General features: G+C 55.2%; 1 protein-coding gene across 1 annotated transcript; it reads right to left on the bottom strand.

Annotated features, from left to right (window-relative positions):
* Nucleotides 1-97: 97 nt before the first annotated feature.
* Nucleotides 98-27901, bottom strand: LOC101522927 (NACHT, LRR and PYD domains-containing protein 2-like). Its single transcript, XM_058656442.1, is given in 3 exon segments — nucleotides 98-255; nucleotides 258-1510; nucleotides 27774-27901. Coding segments are annotated over 3 exon segments (1539 nt in total).

The raw sequence follows: 27901 nt of genomic DNA, 5'->3' as shown, positions 1-27901 counted from the left end.
GCCCCTGGCTCACTGAACCCACTGCTGGGCTCTTTTTTTCCACCAATGCTTTCCTCTTTATTTCTCTGCACGTGAGGTGGGGCTCAGGGTCCGGGGCTCAGGGCATGAAGTCGCAGGCCCAGGGCCGTGGGCGCCTGGGGTCGCGGCTGTTATTCTCGATGGTCAGCCGCGGGTTTCCCTTGCGAGTCTCCCACAGCAGTTTCTGGACGTGCATGTCAGTCTCGTCAAGCTTCAGCCTGAGGCTCTGCAGGGGAAGCTGGGCACCCGCATGGCATCGCACAGGATCTTGAGGCCGCTGAACCCCAAGGCATTCTGGCCCAGGTCCAGAGTGGTCAGGCTGCGGTTGAGGACGAGGGCGGAGGCGAGGTTGGCACAGCTGAACGGGGGGATAGCGCAGCCCCACAGCCACAGGCACTTGAGGTTACACTGTGGCTGCTTGAGCGCCTGGCACAGCGCCCGCATGCCGGCAATGCCCAGCTGGTTCAGCCCGAGGTCCAGGTGTGTGAGGCTCGACTTGAGGTGCAGCAGTGCGGAGACTTGCACGCAGCCCTTGCTGGTCAGGCTGCAGCACCACAGCACCAGCATTTGCAGGTTGCATTCGGGGTATGACAGCGCCTGACACAGGATTATCACCCCGCTGTCCCCAAGTTTGTTCTCTGCCAGGCACAGGTGTGTGAGGCACTGGTTGATGACCAGGGCGGAGCGCAGCTCCTTGCAGGGTGTATTCGTCAGGTGGCAGTTCTCCAGCGCCAGCTTCCGCAGGGGGCACTGTGGGTGTCTCAAGGCCTTGCAGAACAACTTGGCATCCTCGTCCAGGAGCTTGTTGTTCATGAGGTTCAGGCATGTCAGGGACAGGTTGGTGGCCAGGGCCAGGGCCAGCTCACCCCACTGCTGAGCGGGGACTGAGCAGGACACCAACCGCAGGTACTGCAGCCAGCAGCTGGGGTGCTTCAGCACCTTGCACAGTGCGGGGATCATGTCCGGCCCGTCGCCGCCCTGCAGGATCAGGTGCGTGAGGGTCTGGTGGCCGCTGACAGCGAGGCAGAGGGCCCCGTAGGCGTCCGCCGGGGAGGTGTTCCTGAGGACCAGCTTCTCCAGCTGGCACGAGGCAGCCGAGGCTTGCTCGCACAGGATCCTCACAGAGGAGGCGCTGAGGATGCTCTGGCTGACGTACAGGGAGCTCAGATCCCGATTCGAGCTCAACACGGAACAGAGCTCTGTCCAGTGAAGCAGCACGTCACCCTCACGCTGGGACCTGGTCTCATCTTTGGATTCCTTCGTGGCTGCCTCCTCCAGGAAGACCCCCTTGTCCACCTGCAGGGAAAGCACGTGCAGGCCGCGGCAGTGTCGGAGGCAGAAGGCAAGCTGCGCCAGGTCGGAGTGGTCCTTCAGGTGCGGGCTGAGCTCCTGGAAGGCAGCCACAGCCTCTGTCACCAACGTCATGTCCTGAGACTCGTGCAGACAGCACAGGACCTCGGCGGGTTCCAGGGTGGGATGTGGGGACCCATTCCTGCCATGCCTCCATGTCTCACTTCACAATCTGGATACCAGGATTGCCCCAGAGTAACCCAGGGCAGGAAAGAGCACGGCTCCTTTAAGGCAGGCCCCAGCTGGGCCTCCTAGATATTGGAGCAGGGACAGATTAGGCTGCCGGGCCCAGGCCAGATGCGCCAGCATAGGGCTTCGTTATGTATTCATGAGCTGTGAGGAAAAGAAATAAAAGGATGACATGTACCTGGAACCTGAGCACCTCTGGAAATCGAATGTGACACACTCAGAGAGAAAAATGCATTCCCGGGACCAGCGCCGCTGCTGAGCAGGCCCCTCCCGCCAGCTCACATTGCCATTCACCAGGGCGACATTTACAATTTTTCTGCCATTATGTCTGACCAGGGCTTCTGAACTTCTGTCACGACCTGCACATTAGCTGAAAATTGGAAATTCCACAGCGTGGCCATGGCTGTGGTTGTGGCCGTGGCTGCGGTGGGCTGGGAGGCACCGGTTCCGGAAATGCCTAGGGTGCTGGTACTCAGCAGGGGCTGGACTGGGCGGCCCTCCCAGGTACCCATCCCGGGCATCCACTCCAGGTGCCAGGGACATGACCTTTGCTCTCCCTCTGCGCCCACCCTGCCCTGTGCTGAGTCTCTCTCCCCCCACATGACAGTCCCTTTTGTTTCCTTCCAGACACAGGGAAAATGCCAACCACTCCATGAGAAGCACCAGCCCAGCTGTTCCCTTGCAAGGTGCATTGGAGCCAGGTGCATCATGGGCCTCGTGTCTAGAGTGATCTGCACCGAGGTGCCACGCTGCCGCCTTGGGTTCCACCTGTGCTATGCAAAGAGGAAACTACAGACCTGCAGGGGCACAGGGATTTGGCCAAGGTCACAGGCAAGGAAAGAGGAGCAGAGTTGGGGTGGGACTGGAGCCAGAGAGATGCCAGCATGAGCCTTGGCCTCATGGGAGCTCCCAGCTTAGAACCCAGAAGGCTCCTGGGGCAGGCCTGTGTCCATTCACCGGGCGCAGAGAAGGTTGCATGCGCTTTGAGGTGGGAAGGTATCTTCCACCTCCCCCCAATGTTAAGGACCCATTCTGAGCTAAGGGTGGGTTAGGGGGTCTGATCTACATGGCCAGGGAGCCAGAGCTGGGACACATTGGGTCAACAGGGAGGTCTGGGTTGGGTCCCACCCAAGGAACAACTTTAAGTAGAAAGAACGGATAAACTGTAGCATTTCAAATAGACAATGAGGAGTGCACAAAGAACAATCCAAGTCTTGTTAGCTCCAATTCAGAATAACTCAGTGTCCCGTCTTGTGATTTGCTAATTCTAGTAGTCTGAACTTCCTGTTTAAAAAAATGATTTATTTACTTACATATTTGAAGGCAGTCATCAGGAGAGAGGGTGAGACAGTGCTCTGGCATCCCTTCGCTCTCCCAGAATGGCTGCAATGGCCAGGGCCGGGCCAGGACAAAGGCAGGAGCACACAACTCCATCCAGATCTCCCCAACACTCCAGCCATCTGTGGCTGCTTTCCCAGGCACATTAGCAGAGAGCCAGAATGAAAGTGGAACAATTGGGCTACAAAGCTGGTCGTTCCTATGGGATGCCAGAATCTTAGGCTGTGGCTTAACCCACATCGCCACGAAGTCCACCACAAGTGGTCCAAACTTTGAGATGGGTCAAGCTGCCTTGCAGTGGGTCCCCTGGGTAAGATAGGGTCTGTATCCCAAACTGCCAATTTCCAATTCTAAGAAACTGCCTGGGTGTTTGGATCCTTAGATGCCCTGGTAGTTACACACAGCCTGAAGACCATATTCTGTTCAATATAGGATGTAGAAAATTTGCCACTGCACATACCTTGCAAAAAAAACAAAAAAAAACAAAAAAAAAACCCAGACATTTCTTCCTGCCTGTTTCTGCTCCTGGCTTGTAGATGAGGTGACAGGAGCGACAGCTGCCATATGGGATCCAGCACAAGATCAGGATGCCAAGGTCAGTATGGCACAGTCACCCTTCATGGGCCCTTGAGTGTGCTGCTCAGATAAAACAAAACCTTCTCAGTCATTTCAGCCATCATCGTCTATTGCTTCTAGCGGCTTAGACTATACCCTGAATAGCATACTCACCACAGCACCAGCCGCTCTAAAGATGGGACCCACTCCAATGTGCACACGTGTCCCCACAGGAGCACAGGAGTCAGTGAATGACCTCAACAACCTCTCCGGGTGAATAAACCAACAGTTGTTCAATGAATTACCTATGCCTGTTGGCACAAGTACGGACCAGCTCTACCTGCAGTTTCCACTATTCCCTTTGACCCTTACAACTTTACGAGACCGGACCCCTTCAGCCCTTCCTGACAGATGAGGAGGCTGAGACAACCTGGGCACGTGTAAGGAGCAGGCAAGAGGCGGGGCCAGAGTGTGTCCGACTCTGAGGGTGCACCACCTCCAGCCTCCCTCTGAGCAGATGGACCAGTGCGAGGGAAGCACCAGAACCTTCCTTGCTGGGAATTCAGCAACAAATGAAGCCAGCCCAGAGCTCCCCCTGTGGCAGAGCTCTTCTTAGGAGATGGGCAGTGAGCGAGAGATGTGTGTCGAGCACACAGTGGGAGCATGAGACCCTTTTCCCATCAGGGCAGAGAATAGGCAGAGCTAATTGACAGGCAGTGGAAATTAGAGCAGTGGGCATCTCAGAAGGAAGGCAGGGCTGCCAGGGCACGAAGATGCTGTATGTGGTGATGGGATGACGGGAGAGGCCTGGATAACTATGACTGTCACATGAGCTCTGGAATCTCTCCTGGGTTTGCAAGTAGCCTTGGTAAGGAACAAGGAAGATCTGGGTGGATGGGGATAGATGGTGCCAGATGGCTCCAAACCCTACAAGGAAAGTGGTCCCTGGGGTCTGTAGGGGTGGGGTGGTGAGTGAGTGAGTGAGGAAGTGGGTGGGCATGTTCTGTCCAGAGGGGTACACTCCAGCGAGCAGGTGCTTGCTCACCCAGAGCTCCTTGGCCATAGTGAGAGGGGCAGTGACTAAGCCCACCTGAGAAAACAGTAAGCCGTGTGTCCAGGGCATCAGAGGGAGAAGGTGTGAGACAGACAGACAAAGGCAATGCTCTGTTGAATAAAGGAAGGCAGACCCCGGACTTTCTGAGACAGGTCAGTAGTGCAGTTGGAAAGCCACCCAGAGAAAGTGGATGCTAACCCTGTGACCCCCATCCACAGAAATCATCTCAGGCAGGTGCACGGATACGCAAGCAGGAGGGATAACACAGAGTACCTGCACGTGAGGCATCTGTGTACCTAGAGCAGGCAGGGCTCTCCTCGGCTGCCCCAGAAGTGCTCTCCCAGCAGGAAGACCATTCTAAATTAGATTCTATTAACAGTAAGAGCTGCCAGGGCTGCTGTGATAATACATCAGGTGAAACCGCCACCTATAACGCTAGCACCCACTATCAGCACTAGTTCAAGTCGCAGCTGCTCAGCTTCCCGTCCAGCTCCCTGCGGATGCACCTGGGAAGCCAATGGTAGTGATGCAAGAGCTTGGGCTCCTGTACCCACATGGGACATCCACATGGAATTTCTGGCTGCTGGCTTCAACCTGATCCAGATCTGGTTGTTGGAGCCTTTTGGCGGAGTGAAATGGAGAATGGAAGATCAATTTCTCTGTTAATTCTCTCTCTCTTTCTCCTCTGACCTTCTCTTGCTCTACCTTCCAAATAAATAAATAAATCTTCTTTAAAAAGTAAAGATCTGGGCATGACATTGCCTGGAAGCTAAAGCCACTGCCTGCACTGCCATCAAACAGGTGACGGCTTAGTACTGGCTGTTCCACCTCCAACTCTGCTGCTGCACCCTGGAAAGCAACGGAGAACAGCCCCAGTGCCTGGGCCTCTGCATTCATGTGGGCAATCCGGAAGAGGCCCCTGGCTTCCAGCTGGCTTGGCCCTATGTATTGTGCTATTTGGGCTGTGAACTAGCTGAAGGAAGATCTCACTCGCTCCCTCTTTCGCTGCCTTTCAGATCAACAAATGAATATCTGCTCTTCAAAATGTGACAACTAGGCACTGGCCCTGTGTCGTATCGGGCTAATCCTCTTCCTGTGGGACCAGCATCCCATATGAGCTCTGGTTTGTGTCCTGGCTGCTCTACTTTTCTTTTTTTAAAGTCAAACATACAGAGAGGAGGAGAGACAGAGAGGAAGATTTTCTGTCCGTTGATCCACTCCCCAAGCAGCTGCAACGGACAGAACTCCTGGTCAGAGATCCGAAGCCAGAAACCTGGGGTTTCTTCCAAGTCTCCCACGCAGGTGCAGGGTTCCAAGGCTTTGGACCATCCTCAACTGCTTTCCCGGGCCACAAGCAGGGAGCTGGATGGGAAGAGGGGTTGCCGGGATTAGAACTGGCCCTCATATGGGATCCTGGCATGTGCAAGGTGAGGGCTTAAGCTGCTAGGCTACCGTGCCAAGCCCTCCAGATGCTCTACTTTCAATCCAGCTCTCTGCTTATGGCCTGGGAAATCAGCGGAGGAAGACCCAAATTCTTCGGACCCTGAACCCACGTGGGAGGCCTGGAAGAAACTCCTGGCTTCAAATCAGCTCAGCTCTGGCCATTGCAGCCATTTGGAGAGTTGAACCAGTAGATGGCAGATCCTGTCTCTGTCTCTCCTTCTCTCTGTAAATCTGCCTTTCAGATTAAAAAAGAAGAAAAGAAAAATGATCACTTACAAAATATTAGAACTGCTCTTCATCAGGTGACACTTTAATGAAGGTGACAATGTGCCCTGCAGAGAGAAAATATTTGCAAAGTTGACAAGACAAACCGCAAAAAAATGGTCAGTAGACTCAAACAGGGGTGGGTGTTGTGGTATAGCCGGGAAAGCAGTTGTCATGTGGGCACCTGCTCAAGTTCTGACTGATGCATTTCCAATCCAGCTCCCTGCAATGCACCTGGGAAAGTGGTGAAGCATGCGCAAAGGTTTGGGCCCCTGAATGCATGTGGGAGACCTGGAAGAAGCTCTTGGTTGCTGGCTTCCAACTGGCCCAGCTTTATCCACTGAGGCCATTTGGGGAATGAATCAGCAGATAGAAGTTCTCTCCATCTCTTCTTTCTCTTCGTTTTTTTTAAAGAAGAAAAAAATGAACTTGACCAGACAGTGAATCAAAGAAAATATCTACGGGCCAGCGTTGTGGTGCAGTGGACTAAGCTGTTGCGGCGCTGGCGTGCCCTATCACAGTGCCTGTTGGTATCCTGGCTGCTTGGCTTTTGATCCAGCTCCTTGCAAAGGTGTTTATGAAGACAGCAGATGATGGTCGAGGTACCTGAACCCCTTCCACCTGTGTGGGGACTCGGATAGAGTTCCAGGATCCCAGTTTGGCCCTAGTTCTGCCCTGGTTACAGCAGCCATTTGGGGATGAAGGCTCTCAGTGTGTGCCTTTTAAAAATATCCAAACAGCTACAGACAGGAAAAGGTGCTCCCACGCTCGCATTGCTAGGGAAATGCAAACTAAAACTCCCAGAGCAAAGGCCAAGCACTGGGAGCAAGCCGATTGACAGTGATGGGAATCTATTCGCCTTGCCCACAGTCCAACGACCCCATGCCCAGTGAACCTGCGTGTTGAGCACTGCCACTCACTACTCCATCATGGCCTGGCCATCTTGGAGTGCCAAGTAGAAACCTCTCCAAATGCCCATCCAGCCTAGGGAAACCAGTGCACGAGAGTTCAAGTACCAGGAGGGGACATGCGAAGCACCGAGGGAGTGCAGCCCAGCCACACGCTAGAGAGGGGCAGGTGGAGGGGCAGGCAGAAGCAGTCAGCCGCCCAAGGGCTCCTGTTCTGTGAAAGCAGTCACCTGTGGGGACAGAGGGAGTGGGGACTGCAGAGAACACCAGAGACTTCTTGGAGCAGATGATGCTCTTTCGAGATCTGGCTGTGGCAGCACAGGTGTAGGAGGCGTTCAAGGCTTCTGTGGGAGAAGCGGGACAGGTGCAGAGGTTAAGCCGCCAGCTGGGATGCTCCCATCCACAGCAGATGACCTGGATGTGCAGCTGGGATGCTCCCATCCACAGCAGATGACCTGGATGTGCAGCTGGGATGTCCCATCCACAGCAGATGACCTGGATGTGCAGCTGGGATGTCCCATCCACAGCAGATGACCTGGATGTGCAGCTGGGATGCTCGCATCCACAGCAGATGACCTGGATCTGCAGCTCGGCTCTGCTCCCAGTTCCAGCGCCACACCCTCCCCCAAGGCACGCCTGGGAGGCAGCAGTTACTGGGACCTCTGCCACCTGCAGGGGACAACTAGACTGAGCTGTTGGCTCGCTGCTGCTGCCTACATAGAGGTGGCTGCTGTAGGTATTTGTGGGGTGGGCCAGAAGCTTCTCTCCCTCTCTCTCTCCCTCTCTCTCTCTCTCTCACTCTCTCCTTCCCTCTACCCTTGCTCCATCCTCTCTATCACTCAAATGATTAAAAAAAAAAAAAAGGAAAAGAAAAGAAAGAAAAAGGAAAAGTCATGAAGGGTCCACCATGGAGGCCCGTGACTAAATCCTCTCCTTGCACGAGCCTGAATCCCACGGGGTGCTGGTTCATATCCTGGCTACTCCACTTCCCATCCATCTTCCTGCTTGTGGCCTGGAAAAGTAATAGAGGACGGCCCAAAGCCTTGGGATCCTGGTCACACCTAGGAGACCTGGAAGAAGCTCCTAGCTTCTGGCTTCTGGCTTCAGATCAGTTCAGCTCTGGCCATTGCAGCCATTTGGGGAGTGAACCAATAGATCTTTCTCTCTCTCTTTCTCTCTGTAAATCTACCTTTCCAAATTTAAAAAAGAAAAAGTAAAAAAAAAAAAAAAAAAAGGAGGGGCATGAAAATGAAAGATAATTTTTTAAAGAATTATTTAAAATTTATTGGAAATGCAGATAAATAGAGAGGAGGAGAGACAGAGAGGAAGATCTTCCATCCGTTGATTCACTCCCCAAGTGACAGCAACAGCCAGAGCTGCGCTGATCTGAAGTCAGGAGCCTAGAGCCTCCTCTGTGTCTCCCACGCGGGTGCAGGGTCCCAAGGCTTTGGGCCATTCTCCACTGCTTTCCCAGGCCACAAGCAGGGAGCTGGATGGGAAGTGGGGGCTGCCGGGATTAGAACCGGCGCCCATATGGGATCCCGGTGCATTCAAGGCGAGGTCTTTAGCCACTAGGCTATCACTTTTGGCCTGATTGATAATCTTGGAATCCATGTATATGAGGAATTTTTAGAAAGTTTATGGAAAATGCATGTGATGAAAATTTGTGCATTGATTTCACAAAATGTTTGAGCCCAAAGAAACTTACATTTTTAACTTTCGTTTCCCTAAAGTGTGTGGAGTTCCCTCACACGTCCTTGATGAAGTTTCTCAACTGTATGCTTGCAAGTGTGCCCTCCTCTGCATTTATGGGATGCTTCCATCAAAAGTTTAAAAGGAACGGGTGTTGTGGCACAGTAGGTTAAACACCAGAGTCCCGGCTGCTCTGCTGCTGATCCAGCTCTCTGCCTGCATGCCCGAGAAAGCACAGGTGGGCCAAGAGCTTGGACCCTTGGACCCAAAGTGCTGCTCCAGCATAGCTCCGCCCTGGCTGTTGTAGACATTTGGGAAGTGAACCACTGGACAAAAGAGTCTCTCTCTCTCTCTCTCTCTCTCTCTCTCTCTCTCTCTCTCTCTCTCTCTCTGTGTGTGTGTGTGTGTGTGTGTGTTGTTCTGTCTTTTAAATAAATAAATTGAAGAAAGGTTAAAAATCAGCGTTGAAGTGAGCCCTTAGTTGCTGCCGTCAGCACTCAGCCCGACGGCCCCTCGGTATGCCCTGGTGACTCCAGTCCACGGCTCCTGCTAGCGGGTTTCTGCTTGTATCCATATGGGATGCCAGCACCACAGACAGAGGATTAGCCCGCGGTGCCACCACGTCAGCCCACCTACTCATTTATTCACTCACCCATTATTCACTCGCTCAGCACATCTCCTCCATTCCCCTCGCTGGGACTCACACCGTGCTAGACGTGAACAACACAGATAAATAAGAAAGGACCAGCCTTGCATTCTCTAAAAGGCTTCTGGTTCATGAGGGTCAGACTGACAGGTGGGGTGGCTGAGGGGCAGAGACAGGACTCTGAGCTGACATTCTTGCCTCCTCCCCAAAGGAGCAGAGCCTTTTATTCCCCACCACCTCCCCTTTAAAAAAAAAGTACCAACTTTTCTGAAAGGCAGAGTTACAGAGAGAGAAAAGAGGAGACGCAGAGAGCAAGGCCATGGGCAACGAGCCCGGAAAACCCCCACTAGGCAGACAATACCCTCACCTAGAAGTTCCCTTCTACACACAGAAAACAATGACTGCTTGGGGGTCTGCAGGGACCACATGAATCCACTCCGCCAGGGTTTGCTCGGAACCGCTCACATCCCCAGGCTCAGGACAGCAGGTGGGGGAGAACTGCCCCACCACTCAGGGGGGCGGTCCTGGGCCAGGGGCTCCCCCCACTGTTGTGCCCGCAGCCTCTACCTGACCGCACACCCTGCACACTGTCAGCCACGTTGCCTCCACTTGCCCTGTCCTCTGATGCGCCTGGGCTGATGGGTACCGACTGGTGTGATTTAACCCAGGCTGGGGACAGGCTCCCCCCTGCTGCCTTGGCTTGTACTGCCCAGGCAGAGGCGGCACTGATGAAGTCACAGAATGTCATGTCTGCCATTTTTCCCGGCTAGGTGTGAGGGTTCTTAAGGTCTTGGATGGAAGACCTGGACATCCTGACCCAAAGGCTCCTGCACCGCACCCTTCACACACACCTGCCCTGCTGAGGGATATAAGAGCCTGTAGGAGAGCCACCCACAGGCCTGGGGTCCCTCCTGACATCTGCATCTGGGGTGGGCAGAGGTAGGGAGGGAGACGGTTGCCTGATAGGAGCACAGAAGATCCAGGTCAGAGTCTCAGCTCCATCCCAGGGGACATTAAATATCTGAAACTCCAGACTAACTCTTTTCCTCTTTAGTGGCATGACTGTCATCTGATGGTAAGCCCAGAACTGAGGCTGCTCCTGGGAACCAGGCACACAGCCTGCCTGGAGATAGTCCAACTTCTAGACCTCGGTTTCCCCATCTGCCTAGTGACAGCTTTTTCCCGAGCCTGTCTGCTCACATCACGGACAAAAGAAACCAAAATGTAAGAGATCCAATACCCTGCTCAGGGTTGCAGGGCAGTGGGTGCTCCAGCTCAGTGCCCAGCCATGCCTCCTGGCTCGAGAACCTGCTCTCTGCACCTGCCATGTTCCACTGCCAGCAGCTACCAGGACCACACAAGCCTCTTCAGCCCAGACTAGCAGGTGTCCGTGCCTGTGTCTGCCACAAGTTTTGTGCATCCACAGCGTTCCCTAGAGCATCTCATTTCATTCACAAAGTCCTTGGTGTTTTCAGGTTTGGATTCTAAAATCAGACAAGACATTCTCCAAGGGCAAAAGCTATGCCTCTTGCATCAGACAGCCAGCGCCTGAAACGGGGTCTGAGGCTCCTCATCCTTTTGGGTGTTCTCCAGGGGAGGACAGTAAGGGAGCACGGAGTCTCACTGTGGTTTTGCACCTGCCTGATCTTAATCCCCCAATTCCCATCTGAGGCTTGGGTCTTCCTGGAGCCATCTGGTCTACCTCCTCAGGGTCACCACCTGCAGGATGACTGTCCAGTCTCGTTGGAGAAATTAAATCACACCCTTTCCTAAATTGCCACTGAAGTTGGTTCTTCACTGGATGTGAGTAATGCTGAGCTGGGGCAGGCCAGCGTGGCAGGGACCCTGGGCAGCAAAGGCGTTAAGAGCAAATTCAATTGGCCAGGCTGTGTGAAACCTGGGCCTGCTGCTGATCTGCAGCTCAGCCCAGCAGGCTTCTGGCTGGGTTTCTCACACCTCTGGCAGAGCTGCCCAAAGGTGTCTCATCCTGTGCACCTGCGTGGCCTGCCTGGTGTATACCTACACAAAGGCTAAAGCCCGGAAGCACACGTGCGTTCATCCCCCTCCAGATACGGACCCAAGAGGAAAAGGATCCTACCCCAGACCACTCAGTGACTTCTGACTCTAGAGTACTGCTCCTGTGGAGGCAGGAATGTCCTCCCAGGGCTTTGCTTGGCTTGGTCCCATTCACCCTTCCTCAATCACTCAGCTCAAGCACAGCGCCACCTCCTGGCAGGCAGCCCGTTTCTGCATCCATCGCTGCCTTGGCCACCAAGTGGGCCGCCAGGCACTGAGATGGTCTTGGCCCTGCACCCAAGTTGTCAGGCCTACAAAGGCAGGGCTGGGATGCCGGGGTTCCCATCCCTCTCCATCACCGCTGTATTGTCAACATCTGTTGAGGTCACCTCAATAAATCCTTGGAAAATGAACCAATGAGGGTCCATGGAGACCCCTCAGCCTGGAGCTTGGGCCCCTTCTTCTGTGGCAGTAGCAGGAGGGATATGGGGGGACCCACGCAGTGGGCTGTGTTCGTCTCATGGCGCAGCTGTGGCTGCAGCCACCTCTGATTAGATCCCAATTACCAGAGAGGCCTTTTGGCCATCAGCTTGCATTTAATCGCATCTGATTTTAGTGGGCAAGTCTGGCTGATGGCCAACAAGGTGGCCTCTGAGGGGCCTGAGGCGGGGGAAGCTCTGGAGACGCTTGGGCCAGTCTGGGGCAGGTAGGTGACTGTTGGAGTGTTCTGGAAAGGTCCCAGAACACCACTCAGTGTGTGTGTGTGTGTGTGTGTGTGTGTGTGTGATAACAGAAGGCAGGCACTTCTGGGAAAGGGGCCCCTGTGTGGGGAGCAGGGGCAGAAGCTGGTTCCACAACTCCCTTCTTCATCTACACTCTAGATCTGCCATCTCCACTCTGTCAGTTGCCTTGTTGGGCTCTCACGGTTGAGGGCCGCAAGATTCCAGCTGCCTGTGGTGGCCCGTGGCCTGGCCTGTTGGGGTCACAGCTGTTCCTCTGTGTCTTTTCCCTCCTCCTCTGGCTGGAGTGATCTTTCTTTATTGTTAAAATAATAATCATTCTTTCTTTGAGATTTTTACTTTTGCTTGAAAGTCAGAATTACAGATAGACAGAGAGAAAGAGAGGTCTTCCATCTGCTGGCTCACTCCCCAAATAGCCACAATGGCCAGAGCTGGGCTGATCTGAAGCCAGGTGCCAGGAGCTTCTTCTGGGTCTCCCACGAGGATGAAGGGGCACAAGACTTTGGGCTGTCCTCCACTGCTTTCCCAGGCTGCAAGCAGGAAGTTAGGCTGGAAGTGAAGCAGGTGAAACTTGAATCAGTGTCCATATGGGATGCCAGCCCCACAAGTAGAGGATTAGCCAGCTTTGCCACCGCATTGGCCTCAACAGTGATCTTTATAACAAGAATAACTCTGTGCCCTGTTCCTTAGCCTCCTTTTCTGCTGCCTCATCTCTTTTCCCTCAAATTTTTGACACCAAAAAAAATTTAAAGCCCACTCTGACCGCGACACAAAGCCCCAGACATGAGTGCTCAGAGCTGCTAGCTTTCTAACTGCCCAGATGGGGTGGCCCCCAGGAGCCACAGTGTGGGCAAGCCAAAGGGCACACAGAGGTCACATGCCAGGGTGGGCGTTTGGCACAGCAGTTAAGCTGCTGCTGAGGCTGCTGCCCCCATGCCATTCAGAGTGCCTCGTCTGAGTTCCCTGTCTGGCTCCAGGAGTCTTACAGGAGTAGTTACTGGAGGAATAACTCCCTCTGTAATTCCTGTTGATGCGTACTCGGGGTTCAAGTCGTCACGTCCTCACCACCCACATGGGAGACCCACAAGGAGTTCCTGGATTCCGACTTTGGCCTGGTCCAGCCCTGGCTGTTACAACCATTTGGGGATGAAACAGCAGATGGGATCTCTCTTTGGCTCTCTCTGCCTCAAACTCTCTCAAAGAAACAATTAAATCAATAAACATTTTAAAAAAGTATTTTCACTAGGGGTCGGCGTGGTGACATAGCGAGCTAAGCCTCTGCTTGAGGCACCAGCATCCTATATGGGCCCACTTGGAATCCTAGCTGCTCTACTTCTGATCCAGTTCCTGCTGATGCCCTGGGAAAGTCTCCTGGGAGACTAAGGAGAAGTTCCTGGCTCCTGGCTTTGGATCCATCCATCTCTGACTGTTGTACCCGTTTGGGAGGTGAGCCAGTGGTTGGAAGATCTCGCTCTCTCTCTCTCTCCCTCGCTCTGTAGCTCTGACTTTCAAGTAAATTCTTCAGAGACAATATTTTTCATTTAAAGGCACTTCTTTAAAAAAAAAAAAAAGATGTTATGTGCTTCATAACCAAGAAATCACCAAGATCGAGAAGAGCTCCGTGGTCCCCAGGGATAGGAAGAAAAGCAGGCACGAGCTGGGGTCTGTGCCTGTTCCGTGAGTTGGCTGTGGCAATGGCACGTGGAAGTCTCACAGGGGAACAAAGGCACCACACATGGGTCCAAGGTCAATGGGCTGTCTTTGCTGTTGAACTTGGAGCTGTGGAGAGGCAATCTTCGCCTGCACAGAGGCATAGGGAACCTGCCTATCTCGCCCTTACAACTTGCTGCACATCTTTTTATTTCCAAAAAAGAAAAAGAAGTCTTCCTAAAATCCCACCGCAATGAAGTCTTTGGCTGTGACCACAGGCTCCACAGAAGGCGCCTGCCCCACGGCGCCACCCTCTCCGGGATGCCCATGGAGGTTAGCACGCTCCCTATCTTGTAAAGCAGGAAGCTGGGGGTGCAGAGAATGTGAGCAGCAGGGAAGGGCAGGGCTGGGGGGGGGGGGGGGTTCTGCCGTCAGGAGGGGGCTGTTTACTTGCTTCTGGTCCCCCTGCCTGAAGTTCCTGTGCGGAGCAGGCCTGACTGCAATCATCAGAAGGAAAACCAAGCAAAACACTAGACAGTGTTCCTCGGTGCTTTGCCTGTTTATTCTGGAGCCGCTGGCCCTGCCAGCCTGTACTTTGTCAAGCTCCGTGACTGTCTCTCCCGGTTGCTGGCTCCAGGGGCCCCTCCCTCAGGGCAGTCTGCCCTGTGTGCCCCCCGCCTCGCCACGGCAGACAGTGGAGTCTGCCTTCAATGCTCCGTGCCCACACCATGCCAGCCAGGAGCCTTTGGACGAGATGCTAACGCAGCAGCCTCGGTTTCCTTGTCTGCAAACCGGCAGTGAGCCACGTTTCCCTATTTGCGGCACACCTACTGCGTGAGAGCACGAAGTGGAATTCAAGTGTGCAGGGTGGGCGTCTTCAACTCCCGCCCAGAATCCAGGGCAGAGAAGCAGTGAGGTAAACAAGGTCACAGCTGTGGCCGCGTCTGTCTAGCTGGCTGAGGCCCTGCGCGTCCAGAGGGGCGGCACTGCCTTGGAACCTGGGGGGACCTGGGGAGCCCAGCCTCCCTGGGAACAGCAGTCCCAACAGGCAGAGTCCATAAGTTCAGGAAGACCCCAAGGGACCTCGCCCATGGGCTCTGCACAGGAGGAATCGGTTTTCAAGGGTGTTTCCCAGAAGTGGTCTGGCCTGGTCCCTGCTGTGCCATGCATGATTCACCCCTCCCTGGCTGGGGGCCACCTTCCAGCTGGACCCTCTTCTCTCCATAGCCTCTGTTGTGACTGAGATGAAGAGAGGGGTCATTAGGGGTGCAGAAAGCAGCTCCTGTGCCCACCCTCCTCTGCTGCCTCCCCAAAGTTCCCGTGCCAACACCTCTTGTCCCTCCTGATCCCAGCTAAGGCCTTTTGGCAAAGCCAGGCCAGGAATGCCACGCTGGGGCCAGGGGGCCTTTCCCAGGCTGGGGCTAAGAGGACAGGGACTCAGGCCAAGTGACCAGAGCTGGGGGAGGGGGAACTCTCTGCTCTCCCCGCCTCCAACCTCAGGGAGAAGTGGGGCCGCTGCCAGCTTCCCATGCCCACCCCAACTCGCAGATGTCCCCGGTAATGTTCAGAGGAAGGGCAAGGATTAGGGCAGGGAGTGAGGCCTGGATGCAGGAGTGAGAGTAATCTACTTGGAGAAGATGGGAGAAGTTTCTGGGCAAAGGGACACATGAGTGACCTCAGGCACAGACCCTCTGTGGGCCCTTGGGTGGCCGCAGCCCTCTCGGGGGCTTGGCTCCTCAGTTCAGACCCCAAGAGTTGAGTGAGATGGATCGTGGAGCATCTGCCATATGTTGGACCTCTAGGGACACAGCAACAGGGGGACAGGCCTTCTCAGGCCCAGTGAGGACCAGGCAGGGTGCAGGTACCATGATCTTGAATTCTGAGGCAAGATCTCCTAGATACAGATGTGCAAGAATGTGCCTGATGTGTCCGACTCAGGGGCAGGGAGGGAGCCTGTGGTGGCAGCCCAAGGCTCAGGGGGCTGGCAGGGGCTGGCAGGGGCTGGCCACATCACCCCCCTGGAAGCGACAGGAAGGAGGCTGATCTTGATTGCAATCAGGGCAACCAGGAGAGAGCCAAGGACTGTCTTTGGAAGCGTTCTTCCTGGGCAGAGAAGGCACTAGCACGGGGGGGGGGGGGTGGGGGGCGGTGGCTGTGCCTGGAGCAGGAACCTCTCTGTCTCTTTCTCCTTCCCCGAGAGGCCTCAGTGGGACCCCCAGGCCCCCAATGAGTGCCAGGTGGGATGATCTCTGGGAGGATTCTAGGATGTGCCCAGGCAGTCTCTGGCCCACACAGAAGGCTGTGGCAGAGTCCCAGCACATCCCCTGCTAAGCACATCCCCGCCAGGAAGGAGGAGGGTGTGGAGACGGGTCCTGGAAGAAGGCTGCTCCTTCAGCCCTGGGGCCCTTCCTACCTCCATCCTCCATCCTCCTGGGACGCTGCCCTGGGGCCCAAATCACTGCTCAGGTCTTCCTATTTCAAAACGTTTGTTTTGAAATAGTTGTAGAGCAAAAGGGAGAGAAAGAGAGAGAGAGAGAGAGAGAGAGAGAGAGAGAGAGAGAGAGAGAGAAGAGATCTTCCATTTGCTGATTCACTCCCCAAATGGACATAAGAGCCAGCACTGGGCCAGGCTGTGTGAAGAGCCGGGAACTTCTCTAGGTTTTGCACATGCGTGCCAGGGTCCAAACACTTAATTAAACAATCTTCAACTACTTTCCTCAGGCCATTGGCAGGGAGCTAAATCAGAAGTAGAACAGCTGAGACTCAAACCAGCGCCCACATGAGATGCCAGCATCACAGGCAGTGACTTTCTTTGCAATGCCATAACACTGACCCATCCCCATTTGTCACCTCTTTTTTTTTTAAGATTTATTTATTTTTATTGGAAAGTCAGATATACAGAGAAGAGGAGAGACAGAGAGGAAGCTCTTCCGTCTGATGGTTCACTCCCCAAGTGACTGCAACGGCCGGTGCTGCGCCGATCCGAAGCCAGAAGCCAGGAATTTTCTCTAGGTCTCCCACATGGGTGCAGGGTCCCAAGGCTTTGGGCCATCCTCTACTGCTTTCCCAGGCCACAAGCAGGGAGCTGGATGGGAAGTGGGGTCACTGGGATTAGAACCAGCACCCGGCGCGTTCAAGGTGAGGACTTTAGCTGCTAGGCCACTGCGCCGGGCATTTTGTCATCTCTTTAGGAAGCTTTCCTTGGACTTGCTGGGCCGCATCTTTCCTTCCTCCAGGGCGCTGAATGCCACTCTCTCTACATGTGTCATGGTGCCAGACGGCAGGCATCCTGACAAAGGGATGGCATTTCTGCATGTTCTATTCCACTGCTTCATTTACCCACCCACCCCTCCTGCCCTTCCCCAGGCCAGACCCCATCCCCCAGCCACACACCTTGATCCAACCGGACTGTGGCCATATGCTTTTTTAGTCCAGGTTGGAATTTTCTAAAAGGAAAACAAGGAAAGGCAAAGTAAACAAGATATCCAAGCACGTGGGCAGGTTGGGAAGGCTCTGCTTCCTTAGGGAGACATAGCTGCAACAGCTGGAGGGTCCTGGGCCTCAGCAAGTGTGGACAGATGTGTGCTGGATCCAGGGAACAGCACCACACCCCCAAACTAGCATTACCAGCAGCACCAGGAGTGCCATGTGTGCCAGCACTCCCACCAACATTAATGCCATTGGTCAGCTCTCCCACCACCACTGAAAACCTCAGCACTGCCACCCATGTCTCCACCAATGGCCAGCACATCCTTGATGACAACACTGCCAGCTCCCGCTACCCACCACCACCAAAGCAGTAATGGTCACGCCCATGGCGACTTTCACCTGGCGTTCACTTTGGACTCAGAGCCCTGCTAGCACTTCCTCACAGGCTCCTCCCAACGCCCCTTCGTGTGGCCCCTACAGTTACAGCCACCACCTGACACAGGAGGCCACCGAGGCTTGCAAGGCAGCCACCATGTTTGTCCAATGCTGGGCATTGTTTCCACTGCCTGCCTGCTCTGGGGGTTTGACCTGAAGTCCCCACTCTCTGGCGCTCAGCAGCTGCAAGGCCCTCACTGAGTTCTACAAATGCCAGGCCTTTCCCTTCTTGCCTGGAAAATGGGGTCACTCTATGCCTATGGTCTAGAGAAGCAGGCAGGCCCCTGAGGCAGCACCTGCATGTCACAGGGGGAACACTGAGCACAGAGGGCCTGGCAGCACGGGCAGCTCTTGTTGCTACCAGGGTTGACATGGAAAAGAGATGAGTAGAACTGGTGGTGTAGGGTAGTGGGTTAAGCCGCTACTTCCCATTCCTGGGAAGGCAACACATGCTGACCCAGGTACTTAAGCCTCTACCATCCACACAGAAGACCCAGAGTTTCTTGCTTCTGGCTTTGGACTGGCCCATCCCTGGCCATTAGGGGGTAAGCCAACAGATGAAGGATCTTTCACTCTTTCTCTCTCGCTCCCTCTGTCACTCTGTCTTTCAAATAAATAAACAAAACTTGTCTCTAAAAAAAACAGTTTCTCATTTTGAAAGTGGTCGCTAACATGACACTAGTAGCAAAGATCGTAACAAGATCAGACAATGCCCACTGAGGACTCACAACCTGTCAGCCACACTCGAAAAGTGGCCCTCAAAGAACCGAGGTCCATGCCAGGCAGCGGCCAACGGGTCACTGAAGCCAAGAATTAGTCTATGTCTTCTCCAGCAAAGTCTCTGATACAGCTGAAAACCTGGTTTGTGATGGACAGTGTTGGCCTGAGATGAACTTGGAGTCTGTTAAGGACTAAGGTGTGGCCCTCAGCATGCCACAGGGTCCCCCTACCTTCCTGTCTTGTGGGATGCAGCTCCCTGGGGACCTGGGAGAGGCCTCAGCATCCAGCAGAAGGTCCACCCAGGGTAGGTCTGAGCCGAGTCTGGGTATAGCGGGTGGCTAATGCCAGCTTCCCAGGCCTGTTGAGGCTCCCCCTGCAAATCGTCCCAGTACAGGGGGAGCCCAGGGCCAGGCTGGCTGGTACTTGGCCTCCCAACAAGCAGCTGCCTGGCAGGAGGACTTCATCTTTCCAGGCTGGATGGGAGAATTCTGTCCCTACCCCAAGGGCTCATTCCCAGCCACAGGCCTGGGCAGCCCCCCTTGTTGCCTCCTCCTGGCCTGGGCCTGGGCCGGATGGCTTCCAGCTGCCGCGGCCCCAGCCTGGGAAAACTCCTCCCAGCTCAGCAGGTCCCTGGGGACCCTGAAACCTGAGTGCCCCTCGCCCCAGGGAGGGCACTGAGACCTGGCAAGCCTTCCCAAGCTCCCAGTGAGCACCCCCTAGTTAGGGCAGTAAGTCAGTCACTGACCACTGGGCTGGGCCCCTTTCAGATGGTGAGCCAAGCATCACACTGGCATCGCGCAACGTGGGAAGCAGAAGCTTGGAGAGGCTCCCATCACAGATACAAGCCAGAGCCAGGCGTTGAGGTTACTACCCCTGGCCTGTCCAACTCCCTTGCTGCAAAGCAGGGGAAACTGAGGCCTGTAATGGGGCCTTCACAAAGGATGCTGCTAGGCCTGCCAGGGCTGACCATGAGCCTGTGAGGTTCCAACTCTTCAGGCCCTCTCTGCACCCACTGCACCAGTGGCTGCGCTCAGGGGTCCCTACCCAGCCATCTACCACCCTCCCAAGCCCCCACCCTGTCCCAGAGCACACAGGCTGTTTGCTGCCCATGTCCCTGTCCTGCAGCCAGCCAGCCCTCACCTTGCATCCCATCCCCTCGGGGTTTCAGCTTGCACACATGCTGTTCCCTCAGTCCCACTTGCCCTTCCCCTCACCGCCTGTACTGCTCTCCGCACAAGGACTGCCCACTGACTCTGCCTTGCTTTTAGGGATCTAGCACCCTGCAGAGCCAGGATGGCCCCTCTCTCCTTGCTCCCCAACTTCAGGGCCCGTCGCCTGTTCAGGAAGCGGGGATACCATGTAGCCTTGTAGCAGGAAAGTGCTCAGGGCAGCCTCGCCACCCTGGGCAGTGTCAGAGTCCTCAACGCAGAACTGTGACCAAGGCTGCCCTACCCCCAGGTCTCGGTCTCTCTCTCTCTCTCTGACAACACACACACACACACACACACACACACACACACCCTGCCTCCGCAAGCCTTCAGTGTGAGCTTAGGGAGAGCGAGAGCAACAGGTGCTGGTCCTGCCAGCGTGCTTTTCCCACATCAGCCGCCAGCTGGTGGAGATGGATGGGTCCTCCCTGGCCAGCACCGGGACTCGGCTCATACCCCAGGCTTCATATCCCTGCCCGAAGGGACCATGGAGGCATTCCACCCCAACTTGCGGGAGAGCCATTGCTCTGTATGTGCACGCGTGTGCGTGTGTGTGTGTGTGTGTGTGTGTGTGTAAGGAAGGAAGTTAGCAGGAGCCCTTGACCCCAGGTCCCTGAGCAGGGCCTGCGAGGTCACTGGCTTGCTGTGGCTCTCTGAGCCTCAATGGTCCAGCTGGAGCAATGGGCAGCAAACCTTTGGCGCAGGTCCCTCTGGCTGTGTCTTCTCAAGCCTGGGCAGTGGAGAGCAGGGGCAGGCTTCACCCACAGCAGGGGGTTGGGGAGAATGGAGGAGGAAAGACGCCGACTAGGTGGGCAGCTCAGCTGTTGGGTCAGCGTGGGACCTCCCTGCAGGCAAAGTCCCTGAGGAGAGGAGGAGTGTGTGTGTGTGTGTGTGTGTGTGTGTGTGTGTGTGTGTTGGGGGAGAGTGGTGCGCAGAAAGCCATGGGCAGACTGGCAGGGACAAGGGATGGCTACTCGGGGAGGTTTCTAGGGGCACCTGAGCTGGCGCTTTCTGTCACCGGGAGGGGGTTTGAACTAAAGCCTTCTCCTTACAGATGGGAAAACTGAGGCCCAGGGCTATCACCCAGTGGGAAGCTTGGCCTCTCCTCCTGGCGGGTTTTGGAGTCTGAGTGAGGCCCAGCCCAGCGCACAGACAGGAGGAGAAGCGGCACAGAGCCCCTTCCACGGCAGCCTGAGGCTCCCCAAGGGCTGCCTGCACCACCACCTTCTGCCCCTCAAGTCTGGCCTTTAGACAATCAATATGCTAACAGTCATCCATCAACCTGACACCTCTAGCTGTTGGCATGTCCCTAGCGGTCCTAGCCATCTGAGGAAGCTGCTCCTGGGGTTGCCATCCTCAACCCCAAAGTGACCTCTGCCACTCTGGGACGAGGGTAGGGGCACAGCTCCAAGAAAGCATTCCCCCAGCACACTGCTCCTCCTCTTTACCCCTCCCTCGAGGTTGTCCCCAGCCTCACAACCTTGGGCCTGCACAGGTGTCCCCCAGGAACGGGTGCTTTGACCCTACCCCGTTCTCCCACTCCCACAACAATGAAAACTTAGGCCTTGCCACGGAGTTCCCATTTAATGTCAAAGCTGCCAGACCATCTGGCCAACTATTGTTTTCCTTCCCATTCCAGGGACAATTAGTTTGGGCTCTAAGGACAAGTTGTACCTGAAGGCTGGCTCACTCCAAAGTAGGGTGTGACCCCTCTGGAGGCAGTTAACATGTCCTGCCCCCACACCCCAACTTCTACCTGCAGTCTGGGTTGTCTGAGGACCACGTTGCCCCTCCCCCAGGATGCCCCTGCCTGGTACAGAACTGGGAGTCCAAGGCCGCTGGGAGTTGCCCAGGCTCTGTTGGCAGGGCATGGATCAACAGGTGGCTTACCTAGGCCAGGGTGGCCCACAAAGCCATCTCTAGTGGCAGAGCCAGAGGCGAGTGGGAGCTGGGCAGCCCCAGGGTAGCAGCGGGAAACTCACTCTCCTGGTTAATTCCTCGCCATTTCCTATGCCATCCTCACTTTGATTTTTTATTTATCAATTTGTTTAAGTGAAAGAGATATTGCACCTGCTGATTCACTTCCCAGACATCTTTAAAGCCTGGGTTGTGCCAAAGCCAGGAGTAGGGAACGCCATCTTGGTCGCCCATGTGAGTGGCAGAAGCCTAGATATCCCTGCACCTCTCAGAAACTAATCAGCAGGAAGCTGGATGAGAAGTGGAGGAACCAGGACTTGAACCAGGCACCCCAGCAGGGGATGCAGGCTTTCAGAGCAGCAGCTTCCCTGCTGTGCCAAGCGTCTACCCTGGGCTGTGACCTTGAGCAGTGGAGGTTCCCATCCGGGCTCCAGGTTCCGGAATGGAGTCAGCACTGCCTGAAAAACACTGGCATCTCTTCATATGCATTTACCAGTCACTGGCACCCCCAGCCAAGACTCAAACAACATAGTAGGACAACCATGGTCAGAGACACAAGATTTCCAGATTTGAATGAGGCGTGATCCAGAGAGGGAAAGCCACCTGCCTGAGGTCACACAGCCACAAAGAAGCTGATCTGGCACAGGTTGGACAAGAATCAGTCTCTGATCCTCTGGCCTCCTTGAAGGTTCCCAAGGACAAGCAGGACCCTCAGGGGAGCCACTCACTTCCCTGTGGATCCTCACCCATCGTCATTGCTGAGAGACCTGTTGGAGCAGGGCTGGGGGGGGGACAGGCTCTGGTGGGGACAGGATCACAAAGGGTTAGGTCCCTCTGGGGTCTGCCTTGATCCCCTCTGCCCGCAGGACCCCAGACAGTGTGGGGTTTGGGTTTCATGCCACCCCCAGCCCAGCCTGGCTATAAAATACGATCGTGTCTCGCTGCTGATTGATGGGCTGGGGGAGACCTTGGGGAGATGGGCTGGGGGAGATCAGATTTTCAAGGGCTCAGCCACTGATATTCTATTCAGGGCCTTCTGGAACCCTCTGTGGGCTATCTCCAAAAAGCCTGGAGGGGCTGTGGGAGAGGCTGTGCAGTGGACAAGCCACATGGGTCACCAAAACCAAGCCACAAGGCACAGGATGCCGTGGGCATGTCCCCTCCTGATGTCTCAGGAGACCTGGTCCAACAGCCACTCAGCCACCTGTCCCTAAGGACATCCCTCCCCTAACGACCTGACGTGTGCCCAGTGAAGGAGCTGTAGAGGTGGACATGGAGACAGACACGGGTTCTGGTCTCACAGAGCTTGCCGTCCAGCTGGCCCAGGAGAGACTAACTCAAGGGTCCATTCCCACCCACAGCCTGCAGGACTGAAGGCCAGAGAGCCAGGAGGGTTAAGTCCAGTACTTGGGCTGATCTGGATTCTGGCCATGGACGTCCTGTCCAACCTTCAGGTCTCACCTGTGAAGTGGGTGGGATGACGGGGCCTCCCTCTTGAGTTGTGGAGTACAGCCAAGGCAGCAGTGACTACGGGGCTCTTGGTGTGGCACCTGGCCCTGAGTAATTAAGTAATTAACGTCAGCTGCTTTGACTTTGGATTCTGACCCTCTGTCAGAGAATGAATGAATCAATGAACGAGAGAAAGAATGAATGAATGAATCAAGCTAGTATGTTAGGCTGTATTAGGTGATTTTTTTCTTCTTTTAAGATTTATATATTAGAGTTTCAGAGAGGAGAGAAAGCATCCATTGCTGGTACATTCCCCCAGAAAACTTCAACCTCTAGTTCCTGGCCAGGCTGAAGCCTCGTCCTGGTCTCCCACAGGGGTTGCAGGGGTCCAAGCAAGTGGATTATCTTCTGTTGTTTTTCTCAGGCCACGAGAAAAGAGCTGGATGGGAAGTGGAGCAGCCAGGACATGAACCTGCCCCCATGTGGGATGCCCACGTGGCTGGAAGTGGCTTTGCCTAGCATGCCACAATGCTGGCTCTTGCGTTAGATGCTTTCTACATGATATCTGGGTCACTGGTGTGCCATTGGGGAAACTGAGTCTCGGTATGTGTCCCTTCTTCTCCTGGCCCTGACCTTGGTGGCAGTGTTGGCTCTGAACGACTGAAGCCCTCACCTTGGCCCTCCCAGGCAATCAATCGCAAGTATCTCAGGGCCTGTCTTGGAGGACTCTCGCCCACTCAGCTCCAAGCATACAGCAGGCTTGAAGAGAGAGGAAGGAAGTAGATGGAAGGAGAAACAGCAGGGAGAAGACGTGGGTAGGGGTCCCAGCTGGCCCCAGGCCTTGCTCCAGGTGCACCTTAAAAAGAGGTCAGCTGCCAAGGCTTCTCCAGGGTCCCCTCTCGGCCGCCGGGCAGCTCGGAGTACCTGGCACCGCAGCCTGGGAGACAGCCCCTGCAAAAGTGAGACAGCCTTGAGAACCTGTTTGGGCCATCAGGATAACCAGGGTCTGAGGTCCAGCTTGTCAGGAGTCACGCTGGGGGCGCTGCTCCCAGCACCATTGAGACCATGGCACCCCCTGCGCCTCACCCAAGCTCAGCAGGACACCACACCCAGCCTCCCTGGAAACCCCTCCCAGGCCACACTGAGTGCCCCCACCACATGCCCACATGACCAGAGAAACCACATTTTTGGGGTCCCCAACATCCTTGCACGTTGGGTCATATGGTAGCAGGTGCATGAAGGGTGAGCCTGAGAGCTAGCTGCCTGGACTCAAATGTCTCCAACCCCAATGAGCACATGACCTTGGGCCAGGCCCCTCGCTGCCCCCTCCCCCGAGCTCAGGCTCCTTCTGTTCACTGGGGGTGGCACTGTCTCTGTCTACTTCCCTGCACCCCCTCCCCACCGCCTGCCATGTGGCCTCAGTGAGCAGCTGCCTGCTGCCCGGGTGAACCCTGCTCCCCAGCCTGAGTAGCCAGGGAAGAAGAGGCCCACCCGGCAGCTGGCCCTAGGTCCTGCCCTCATCTCCCCTCTTCTCACCACCCCATCCCCTGGCCCCTGGGGTCCTTAATCCACCCAGGAGTGACAAGAAGCAAGTGCTACAACCCAGCGCCCGCCTGCTGTGTGGCCTGAGCATCACAAGAGCCAGAGGAAACCCAAGCCCTGGCTGTGGCCTCCAGAGCCTGAGCCTGCGCAATGTCAACAGCAGATTAGGCCCTCGCCGTTCCCAGGATTCCCAGGATCTGAGACAAGCACATGGGTGGGGGCTCTCTCTACCCCAGAGCCCTCCTGCTGCCCAGAGCCTGGAAAGCCAGGGCTGTTGACAAAGCTCGTCCGCTTGTCCCAGAGACTTGGAGAGGCTGAAGGACTTGCACAGAATCACACAACAGCCCTGGTTCAGATCCCTGCACCGTGACCCTGACCTTGACCGATCTCAGCTAACAGTGCACACTGCCCAGCACCGACCCATCCTCCCCAACCGCATCCTGTTTAGCAGATGTCCAATGGGGCAAATGAGTAGTGAGTGAGTGAGGAATGCCATCATGTGACCAATGGGGTAGCAGATGTCCACTCCGGTGTAGTGGCCTAGTGGCTAAAAGTCCTCGCTTTAAACGCGCCGGGATCCCATATGGTCACCGGTTCTAATCCCAGCGGCCCTGCTTCCCATCCAGCTCCCTGCTTGTGGCCTGGGAAGGCAGTCAAGGACAGCCCAAAGCTTTGGGACCCTGCACCCGTATGGGACACCTGGAAGAGGTCCCCGGCTTTGGATCGGCACAGCACTGGCTGTTGTGGTCACTTGGGGGGTGAATTATTAGATGGAAGATCCTCCTCTCTGTATATCTAACTTTGTAATAAAAATAAACAAATCTTAAAAAAAAAAAAGATGCCCAAGGGGTTCCAAACTGGCAGGCTGCAGGTATTTTATTTGGAGCATGTGTAGGGGAGGTGAGAGGACTGGTCTTACAGTTGTAATTGTGGGAGCTTTCTTGTTAAGGTCAGGATCTCTGCTTCCCTTAAAATAAACAGGTGCCCTTGTTCCCTCCCACCAGGGTCCCACAGAGCATTTAAAATCTGGGTCCCCATGGATCCAGGAGCCCCATCTATTAAGACCCTGTGTCCTCGGTCCCGGCAGCGTGGCCTAGCGGCTAAAGTCCTCACCTTGAAAGCCCCGGGATCCCATATGGGCGCAAGTTCTAATCCCTGCAGCTCACTTCCCATCCAGCTCCCTGCTTGTGGCCTGGGAAAGCAGTTGAGGACGGCCCAATGCGTTGGGACACTGCACTCACGTGGGAGACCCGGAAGAGGTTCCAGGTTCCCGGCTTCGGATCGGCACGCATCGGCCCATTGCGGCTCACTTGGGGAGTGAATCATCGGACGGAAGATCTTCCTCTCTGTCTCTCCTCCTCTGTGTATATCTGGCTGTAATAAAATGAATAAATCTTTTTTTTTTAAATGACACTGTGTCCTCAAGGTCAAGGTGGAGGGAAGCCCCACCCCTTCATGGGAGCACCCAGACCCACAAGGGGCCCTGTCAGGCCACGGCCACAGTCCAGATTGTACCGGTAGCAGATAACTTCCCTCTGCCTCTCAGACTTTGATTTTGGAGTCAGACAGACCCGTAGCAGCTGTGTCCCTGCACACTCCACTTTTTCTACCTGTGAAATGGGGAGCTGGGACAGTTCATCCCTGACTGCACCGCCACCTGCTGACCAATGGGGCTTTGAGGTCCTAACACAGGCAGGACACCTGCCATACCCAGAAAGTGTCACCCTGCCTGTGCTGGCACCTGCTGCTTCCATCTTTTTCTGCCCTATATTTTAAACTGCCTGAAAGAGAGATTTTATTTTGCTCGACTTTTCTTAAAGCATTTATTTGTTTGAAAGGCAGAGTGACAGAGATGAGAGGGAAAGACAGAGAGAAAGCTAAATTTTCCATCTGCTGATAGACTATCTCAAAGCAGCCAGAGCTGGATCAGGTTGAAGCTGGGAACCTGAAAGTCTGTCCTGGTCTCACACATGGGTGGCAGGGACCCAAGCACCCAGACCATCCTCTGCTGCTCTCCCAGGGAGATGGGTCAGAAGTGGAGCAGCCATAACTCCATCTGGTGCTGCAGTGCAGGATGTGGCCCGATGCCAGCCTCTTGTGCACCCCTTTGCCCCAGGTCTGGTGGTTCACCTGGCACCATCATGAGGAATCTGTGCTCTGAACACTAAGTGGAAAAGTAGGAGGGGCTGTATTCCAGGTCTGGGGTCCTCGGGGCCCTTAGCTCCCGGTTGGGGGAGGGGGAGGTCCCAGTCAGGCAGAGGAGGAAATGTGTTACCCTGGAGTTCCCCCATGATCCTGGTCACATGATGGCATTCCTCACTCACTCACTACTCATTTGCCACATGATGGCCTCATTCCTGGGAACGACGGTTATAGCACTGAGCATGACAGGTGACAACCCCGTTCTCAAAGCTGTCACATTTAGGGGGGAGACAACATGAACTCAAACACAACAGAACCTGGAGAGATGCCATTACCTGCCAAGAAGGCTGGAGACCAGCATCGGCCATGTGGAGGACAAAGGCTCGGCCAACTTGAACTGACGGGGACAGCAGCCATTGGCAGACACTGGACATAGCCCAAGTGCAAAGGCCCTGGGGTGGGAGCCAGCTGGCAGAGTGAAGAAGGACCCCATGTCTGAGCGATGGGCTTGAGAAGGTGGAATGGTAGGGGACCAGCATGGGTGATCGGAAGTGTGGGGGTTCTTTTACGCGTGTTGAGAGGCATGAAGGGCTGTAAGGTGACTCCCATGCTGAGAATCGGATCCTGGCTTCCGCAAGGCAGCAGCACTGAGGGCATCAAGAATGGAAGCTGTATGTGTGCAGGTGGAAGAGCCGGTGGCTGGATCCAACACAACACTCAGACTGGGAGACATTGGGAACTTGCTGTTGGTGGATGGGACAATGTGGGAAAGGAAGGAACCAGGGGTGACTGCGCACAGCCATGGTTTGGGAGGCCCTGCTCCAGCTGTTACACATGGAGTGGTTCTGCCCCGCATCGGGGTGTCCTGAGGCCCAGTGTGCCTGTCTATGAAATGGGAAGGAACAGGATAAAGCCCTTCCCACATGGATGTGAAGGGCATGGTGACCGTAAAATCCAACAACCCAGGGGTGATTGACAAAGTCACCGGGCCAGAGGCTGTTGTCAGCACTGCCGTGATGGCGTCTTCAGGGTCGCTGGTCGCAGCCGCTGGCTGGGCATGTGACTCACTTGTGGGAGGCTAAGGTGGACGGCCAGTTGGTGTGCACTGGGTGCTTGCATTCCTCTTCCAGCAGGAGCGTGGGGTCCACCTCAGGTAGCAGGGAAGGGCCCGAGTCTGGAGGTGTTCCTAAGCACAT

This window comes from Ochotona princeps, chromosome 2, assembly GCF_030435755.1.
Source record: "Ochotona princeps isolate mOchPri1 chromosome 2, mOchPri1.hap1, whole genome shotgun sequence".
NCBI classification, from domain to species: domain Eukaryota; kingdom Metazoa; phylum Chordata; class Mammalia; order Lagomorpha; family Ochotonidae; genus Ochotona; species Ochotona princeps.
The sequence above is the reverse complement of the archived record's forward strand: the minus strand, read 5'-3'. Positions and strand labels throughout refer to the sequence as shown.